This window comes from Mesoplodon densirostris, chromosome 18 (assembly GCF_025265405.1).
Source record: "Mesoplodon densirostris isolate mMesDen1 chromosome 18, mMesDen1 primary haplotype, whole genome shotgun sequence".
In the NCBI taxonomy this organism is placed as follows: Eukaryota; Metazoa; Chordata; class Mammalia; order Artiodactyla; family Ziphiidae; genus Mesoplodon; species Mesoplodon densirostris.
In genome coordinates this window covers 57,572,767-57,581,685 of record NC_082678.1, presented here as the reverse complement: position 1 = coordinate 57,581,685, position 8,919 = coordinate 57,572,767, and the positions used below count along the sequence as shown (strand labels likewise).

The following is an 8,919-nucleotide window of genomic DNA, read 5'->3' as shown; positions in this document are numbered from 1 at the left end:
GAGAAGACAGTTCCAAGTGTGGCCAGTTTTTTAAACTGCTGTTGTTTCTAATGTGAAACGTACCAAGTTAATATTGGCAAGTGACTTTTTTTTATAAAAATGTTTTAAACAAGGAGACCACCACAAGGGGCAAACAAAACACATCAGGGGTCTGAATTCAGCACATGGGCTGCAAATTTTGGACCACAGGTTTGAACCAACATCCTAGCTAAGACTTTTTTTATTTCATTTTTAAAAATGGAACTATAGTTGATTTACCATATCGTGTTAGTTTCAGGTGTACAGCACAGTGGTTCAGTTATACATATGTATGCTATTCTTCTTCAGATTCTCTTCCCTTATAGCTTATTACATAATCCTGAGTATAGTTCCTAGCTACGACTATTAATATGGTTACTGCTTTGGTCTCCTGCCTCTACTCTCTCTCACTTCCATGCACTTTGCCTGATAACCGAGTCACACCAGCTCATTCCTGGCATCTCCCTTCTCACTGGCCCCCCGCTACCTTTCCCACGAGATCAAGGGCAGACAGTTTAGGCAGGGGCCAGAGTTCTCACTCTGACTGACCCCAGGCCCATTCCGCTCCCACCTGTGCTCTTCCCTGGCAAACACGTCAGCGCCTGTGTTACCTCCCCTGAGGTCTTCCCCAGGCACCTGTGTCACCCTGTTGTAATGTCTATTTACATGTATCTCCACCCAGACTGATGGTCCTTGACACAGTGACCACCTTAGCCAAGTCAAACTGTATTAAGGATGTTTATTTCCTTGCCCCATTTATACATAATTAAGACCTGAGCATCCTTTTGACAGAGACAAGTTCTTCTTTCCCCTCATTGGTCCCCCACGCCCTCAGGTACAAGTGCTCTGGGATCCAGGGCGAGCTGGCCGTCTGCCCCAGCTGGGTGTTCTTATGGGCAGGTCTCTGGAGTTTCCAGGGGCTCCCTTAATCTTCTTTCCCCTGAGTTTTGGTTTTTGAGGAAGTTTCCTTAAAGAACCTGAAAAAGGGAAAGTCAGAGACAGTGCTGATGACATCACGAAGAGTAAGAGAATCTCAGTCTGTAACATGTGGGGGGCATGGTAGGGACTCAGAGGAAGAACAACAAAATCTTATCTTGCTTCACACATATGTCCCTTACTCTTTTCTCACAGAAACCCTGTGGGGTAGGGAGACGGTATCCCTCCAATTTACAGTTGAGGGATCTCATACAGGCACAGAGTAAGGAAATAGGCTGCTGTTCAAAGCCTAAAAGCCAAGCTAGGGGTACAGTCGGGACTAGACCTCTGGCTTCCGACTCTGATTCCTCCCCACTCCTCTCTCTAGTTTCACAACCCAATTCCCAGTACTTTGTTGCTGGGTTGTTTGCAAACACTGTTGCCATCTTTTTCCTTAAGAACTGACTCATGAACATGGTGCCCAGGAAACACCATGCAGGTCACTTTTAATTGCACGATAGACTTGGTGACTCACTCAGTCATGGTGGCTCTACCAGGTAGTATGTGTTATCTCATGTGACACAATGTGAAAAACACAGCCTCGTCTGTAATATATCCCAGCCAAAAACATGTTTAACATGAATTCATCGAGACTCTTGACCTACAATCCTGCTCCTGGATAGAGGAACAAGCTTCGAAGATACCAAAAGGAAGCAATAAGAAAACAGCAGAAACTGGAACATTCTTCAGAATAGCCTGATCTCTTCGACAGGCCAGGGTGTAAAAAAGGGGACTCGGTTAGGTTAAAAGAGGCTTAAGAGACATAACCAGGTGAAACACATGGTTTGGGAAACCAGTGCAAAAGATGTCTTTGCTGGGAAAATTTGAAAGTGGAGTATTTAATCCAACAGTTAGACGAAATGAAGATGTTAACATGGAAGGTTTCTATAAGTAACTGAAAAAAGCAAGTTCAAATCAAAATCCTGTATACGGCATGGTCTCATTTTTGATTAATACAGGTATTTATATGCATAAAAAACATCTGGAAAGTGCTAACTGGATGACAATGTTTATATTTTCTTATTTTTTGCTGATCTGTATTATCTAATTTTCTAGGATATGCTTATGCTTGTAATAAAATGTTATTTTAAGAATTACAATTTCAAGCCCAATTTCTTTCTTTCTTTTTTTTTTTTTTTTTTTTTTTTTTTTTGCGGTACGCGGGCCTCTCACTGTTGTGGCCTCTCCCGTTGCGGAGCACAGGCCCCGGATGCACAGGCTCAGCGGCCATGGCTCACGGGCCCAGCCGCTCCGCGGCATGTGGGATCCTCCGGGACCGGGGCACGAACCCGTGTCCCCTGCATCGGCAGGCGGACTCTCAACCACTGAGCCACCAGGGAAGCCCTCAAGCCCAATTTCTTATCCCACCATCCAAGCCTTTTTCCTGTTACCCGCCAGCCTGCACCTCTGCAGTGTGCTTGGCCATTCACCCCTGAGCCCAGCCTGTCTACTCACTGCCCCCTCACCTCCACGCACACGTCCCTCCCACCTCTTTCCCCTTCCCCCTCCCTCTCCTTATTCCTTTCTTAAATCCTGTCCCAAACCTACCTCCTCCAGACCTACCCTTTACCCTGTATCCTGAGATTGCCCATTTGTAGGAGGGGGATAATAATGCCCATCTCATCAGGATGCTGCAGGGTTTGAGTGAAATTAAGAGATACAAAGCTCTCAGTACAGGGAGACGCTGGCCCAAAAGCCTGCACCTCAGTATCCTCATCTGATTCATGGACAGCTTGGCCTAGATCATTTTTTAAAATCAATTAATTAATTTTATTTATTTGGTTGTATTGGGTCTTAGTTGTGGCAGGCAGCCTCCTTAGTTGCGGCTCTCTGGCTCCTTAGTTGCAGCACGTGAGCTCTTAGTTGTGGCATGCATGTGGGATCTAGTTCCCTGACCAGGGATCGAACCTGGGCCCCCTGCATTGGGAGTGCGGAGTCTTAACCACTGGACCAGCAGGGAAGTCCCTGCCTAGGAATTTGTCCTCTTGTCTTCTGCAACAATCTCCAGAGTCTCCCCCAGGCTGGCTGTGCCTTTCTGCCTGGCCTCAATCATCCCTGCCCGTGGCTCCCCAAGGACTGTGGACAGTCCTTGCCCCTGTTCACATCAGGGTGTGGGTGTGGAAGATGAAGAAATATCTAGAACGTGAAGCTGAGTCTCTGTGCTCTTCAGCCCCACTCTGTGCCCACCGCAGGGGCAGTGGCGTCTTCCTCAGGCAGTGAGTGCGGAAGGGACTGAGGGGTGCTGGCTGTATCCGAGGGCCCTTCAGGGAATCCCCTGGTGGCCCCGTGGTTAGGATTCCCGGCTTTCACTGCAGGGGGCGCCGCTTTGATCCCTGGTTGGGGAATTAAGATCCCACATGCCACGCCCTTCAGTGGCGGGCCTCCCCTCACAAGTTAAGAACACACCAACCAACCCTCAGCTGGACCCTGGAGGAACCTCAGCAGGAACTTGCCTGTCTGGTTGTAGAGCCTGTGAAGCTGCTTCGCCTCCAGTTCTGAGAAGAGGGAGACAAATCGCCAGAGCATCCTGCAGGGGAGAAGTCCAAGCCCAAGGCTGAGGGGGGCGGAGCACGGCCCCTCTCCCTCCAGCTTTTGTCCTGTGGCCAGGACCACCCAGGGGGAAATGCTGCCTCCTTAGTTTTTGGTTGGGGACATGGAGTAACGGGGATTTGCCACACCTCGGATACCCTGTATTGGTGAGGAGCCCCCTACACCACACAGCACTTATTCGATCAGAGGCCATTCCCCCCGGGGTCAGGAGAGTTCTTTGTCCACTCAGTGCTGCCCTGAGTCACTAGCGGGCCCTGTTCTCCCCATCCGCCTTCACCATGCTCACTCCAGGATCCTGACTCTTTCACACTAAGATGAAGGACTAGGAGATTTTCACTAAGGTGTGACCTTGATTCTAGAGGGGTCGGCCCAGGAGTGAGTGCAGTGGTTAGGGTAAGGAGGCTGCCTTACTTCCTCCAGTGCTGGACTTCCCAGGCTTGGCAGTAGCGCTGCAGAAAGGTGTTGATGTGGTCCCCTAAGACCACCAGGCTCTGCTTCATGTACTTTAGCTTCTTCTCCTGGGGTAGGTCCCTGGGCAGGTGCAACTTTCGCAGGAACTTCTTCAGCGGCCTGAGATATTCTTTACACTTAGGAGGCAACAGGTGATGTGAGGGGCCACAGGAGAAAGAGGAAGCAGCTGGGCAGCCCCACAGAGCCAGCAGGTTGGCCCAGCTGCAACCCTTATGGCCCAGGAAGTGTTGAGGAGGCCCCCATCAACCTCTTACCCCACTTCCTTCCCAAGAGTGTGTCCAGTGGGGCTGTGAACTATGAGTCTGAGGCCAATTTCTGACCCAGGTCTCCTGACCTGTGGGGAACAGGGGACAGGGTCCTGGGCTGGCCCCTTACTCACAATTTTGAAGGCGTCCTGGGCCAGGCCCTTGGCCTGGCACACAAGTGAGTCTCTGGCAGGGATGGTGCTGGAGCTCCCCTCTAAGCAGGGTGCGTCCGTCCCCTGGGAGGAGGCAGGGGCAGGAGTCAGCTGGGGGGCTTGGGCTACTGCTCCTGGAGGGCAGTGCTGGGCAACCACTGGTCCGGATGCCAGCCAAAGCCCTTCTCCGTTGTCCCAGTGACCTCGTCCTTGAGCCAGCACTCAGGTGAGTGAGCCCCGGGCAAAGAAAACCATCTCTGAGCATCCCTGCTTAGAAAACCTACAAGGCCTCACCCATTTCTTTTATAATAATTATAGCACAGTATACTAGCTAACTTTGCAAAGCACTTGATAAACATTAACTCATTTTACTCTCCCACAGATTCTGTGAGGCTAGAAATCATTATTCCTGGTTACAGATGAGAACACTAACGGCACCAAGAAGTTTAAGTAACTCCTTGGGGGTAATGATTAGGGATTCATTTACTCCTTCATTCAGCACTTACTGAGGGCCTAAATCCCAGGCCCGTGGGCTAATGGGCACTCAGAAGGTGTACGACGGTGATGGTGATGATGAGAAGGAACTTTCTGACAGCAAGCTGGGGCAAAAAAAGCTGAACATTCATAACGACGAAGTGACTGTGGAATAATACTTGAAGTCAGAGCACAGGATTAGCCTGACCCGAGATTCACACCTGACCTTTCAAAAGCCTCTCAGCAAAGTGAGCATTAATTCCTGCCTGTGTTCAGGGAGCACAAGGAAGATCCAGGCCCAGACCACTCTGAAGGGAGAGACAGGGAAAGGGAGGGAGAAAGATGGAGAGGGAACGGGACACAGGCTCCTCCAGACCCGAGAGAGAGGGGACTCTGGCTGATCAATTCCATAAACACACCACACAAATCAGGCAGACCTCACAGACCATAACGCATGTGCACACACACATACACACACACACCCGAGCCTGTGTATCTTCATAAACAACAATCATCCTGCCGAGAACCTTCCCATCATCTTGCCGGCTATATATGTCCTTGACAAACATCTGTCTGAATGAATGAACCTTCTCCTGTTCTTTCAGTCTCTTGCCAGCTCGTGTACCTCACCCTTTTTCTTTCTTCTCTCCTTCCTTGAGTTTCATACTCTCTGCCTTCCCAAACCAGCCCCTCCAGGGCCCTCCTTTCCTCCCTCCCTCACATGCCCGACCCCACTGCACCTTCTCTAGTGGCTGGTCCCCTTTACCCCTCTGCCCATCTAAGGCTTCCATCTCAACAGGTGTGCTGATGGGCTCCAGAGGTAGCGCTCCTCAGCCCCCTCGGGCTTCTGACCTACTGCTTCTGGAGCCTGAGTGTCTCAGGGAGTGGGCAGGTTGGCACTCAGAACTCGGAGCAAAACCATGGCAACTGCCAACACAGAGCGCCGTGCCCCTCCCCCTCCGCGGCCCTCGTTCCTGGGTGACCAGTCTCTCCTTCAACTGGGACTGGCCTGGGGAAGTGAGCAGGTTGTGCCAGGTAGACCCCGGACTTTGTCAGAGCGCACAGCTGGACAGGAGGGGCTGGCACCCCTTCTCCCAAGAGAACTGTCAGATGCTGTCCATTTTGAACCCGGTTAAGGCTTTTGAAGTCATTTTCCTCCGTGTGTACCATTCACGCCCCTTCAGTTACAGCGTGGGCTTCCCGAGAGTGAGAACCAGGTTTTGTAACATCCCTTTCCCGACTGGGGACGATGGACTAGAGGGTGTAGGGAGAAGGGAACACGATAAATCTGTCCTGGGATAGATCTTCTCTTCCATCCACCGTAATCTCCAGGAAGGGAAGGAGCCCGTTGTGTTGGGTGGTGGTGGTGTTTCCAGAGACGTGTAGAGAAGTACTAGCCACCATGTATTATCTCAACTAACTCTCACAGCAGTCTTCCCCGGGGAAGGTCCCAGCTGTGATCCGCATTCATAGAAGACTAGCTGAGACGCACAGAGGTCCCGTAAATTGCCTTGGGTCCGCCGCCACTAGGTGGAGCGCGAGGGTTTGGGTCGGATTCCAACCGCTCTGGCTTTTCCCTCCTGCGTCGCCCTCGGGGGGGTCAGAGGTCGCGGGGAGGTCCTCGGAGGCTCTCGGGGGCGCGGGTCCAAGCCGCCCCCTCATCCCTACCGCGGCCCCGGTGGCCGCTCAGGGCGCACAGAGGGTCGGGACGCTGGTAAGATCGTGCGGCCTCAGTCCCCTCACCCTGACCCGCATCTTCCTTGGATCGCGGAACTCCCTCTTCTGGCCCTTGCCTTTCTGTCCTCTGGGCCCGGGTCCCGTTTTCCCCGATCCGTTTGGCCCTCCACCTCCCCTGCCTTCGCGGGCACTGGGTCGGACGGCCGTCGGCCAGCCCAGCCCGGGCTGAGGCTGCGGCACGGTCCTCCCACGTCTCCCTCTCGCCATCTGGCAGCAGTAGCCGCGTTTGACAGGGGCATTTAGCTCCTGACGTTCCTAGGGGACGAGGTGGCTTTGCCTCCAAACTGGAGCACCAATTCAAGATTATTTTGCGGCTGTTAAGAAGGATAATTACACTGGCAAGAGTGAGGGGAAAGGAGCTCTTTTACAAGCTTCTATAGGGAGTAATAATTAGTAAAAAAAAATGTAATTTAAAATGTTAAATATGCATTCCCTTTGGCTCACAAATTCTACTTCTAGGAATTAGCCCTACGGAGAGATATATGTATGGGGACTGTTAACAGTGGTGACAATTTGTAAACAACTGAAGGGTAATCCATAGGAAAGGGTAAATACATTGTGGCACACACATACTTAAAAATACTACTCTAATATTAAGGTTAAGGTTAATTAAAAAAATACTTTACTGGGCTTCCCTGGTGGCGCAGTGGTTAAGAATCCGCCTGCCAATGCAGGGGACACAGGAAGGTCCCACATGCCGCGGAGCGACTAAGCCCGTGAGCCACAATTACTGAGCCTGTGCTCTAGAGCCCGAGAACCACAACTATGGAGCCTGCGAGCCACAACTACTGAAGCCTGCATGCGCCTAGAGCCCTTGCTCCATAAGGAGAGAAGCCACCGCAATGAGAAGCTTGTGCACCTCAATAAAGAGTAGCCCTGGCTCACAGCAACTAGAGAAAGTCTGCGCGCAGCAACAAAGACCCAACACAGCCAAAAAAGAAAAACAAAAACACTTTACTACTAAAATACTACTAATTATTAAAATACTACCCTACCAAATTAAATTTATAAGAATAAATTTAAATTAAATATGAATTGAAATTTTTAAATTGCTAATCTATATCTGTATTTAATGACATGGAGAACAGGAACTGGAACAGCATGTATGATATGATCCCCTTTATTTTAAAATTTATTTTATTGAAGTATAGTTGATTTACAATGTTTTGTTAATTTCTACTGTACAGCAAAGTGATTCAGTTATACATATATTTACATTCTTTTTCATATTCTTTTCCATTGTGGTTTATCATGGGATACTGAATATTGTGCACCTTGTTGTTTATCCATTCTCTATGTAATAGTTTGCATCTACTAATCCCATACCCCCAATCCATCCCTCTCCCACACCCCCGCCCCCTTGGCAACCACAAGTCTGTTCTCTATGTCTGTGAGTCTGCTTCTGTTTCATAGATAAGTTCATTTGTGTCATACTTTATTTATTTTAAATTTATTTATTATTTATTTTTGGCTGCGTTGAGTCTTCACTGCTGCATGTGGGCTTTCTCTAGTTGCAGCGAGCGAGGGCTACTCTTCGTTGCGATGCATGGGCTTCTCATTGCAGTGGCTTCTCTTGTTGCGGAACATGGGTTCTAGGTGCGCAGGCTTCAGTAGTTGTGGCTCATGGGCTCTAGAGCGCAGGCTCAGTAGTTGTGGCGCAGGGGCTTAGTTGCTCCGAGGCATGTGGGATCTTCCAGAACTAGGGCTCAAACCCATGTCTCCTGCACTGGCAGGCAGATACTTAACCACTCCACCACCAGGGAAGTCCCTGTGTCATATTTTAGATTCCACATATAAGTGATATCATATGGTATTTGCCTTTCTCTTTCTGACTTACTTCACTTAGTATGATAATCTCTAGGTCCATCTGTGTTGCTGCAAATAGCATTATTATTATTTTTTATGGCTGAGTAATATTCCATCGTATATCCATCGTATACCACATCTTCTTTATCCATTCCTCTGTCGATGGACATTTAAGTTGTTTCCATGTTTTGGCTATTGTGAATAGTGCTGCCATGAACATAGGGGTGCATGTATCTTTTTGGATTATAGTTTTATCTGGATATATGCCCAGGAGTGGGATTGCTGGATCATATGGCCACTCTATTTTTAGCTTTTTGAGGAACATCCATACCATTTTCCATTTAGACCAATTTACATTCCCACCAACAGTGTAGGAGTGTTCCCTTTTCTCCACACCATCTCCAGCATTTGTCACTTGTAGATTTTTTTGTAATGGCCATTTTGACTAGTGTGAAATGGTACCTCATTGTGGTTTTGATTTGCATTTCTCT

At 49.3% G+C, this 8,919-nt stretch overlaps 1 protein-coding gene across 1 annotated transcript; it reads right to left on the bottom strand.

The window, feature by feature from the left end:
- Positions 1-908: 908 nt before the first annotated feature.
- Positions 909-5,742, bottom strand: CHCT1 (CHD1 helical C-terminal domain containing 1). Its single transcript, XM_060082815.1, is given in 6 exon segments — positions 909-932; positions 934-995; positions 3,408-3,520; positions 3,955-4,130; positions 4,394-4,495; positions 5,626-5,742. Coding segments are annotated over 6 exon segments (528 nt in total). The 5' UTR covers positions 5,677-5,742.
- Between the last annotated feature and the right edge of the window lie 3,177 nt (positions 5,743-8,919).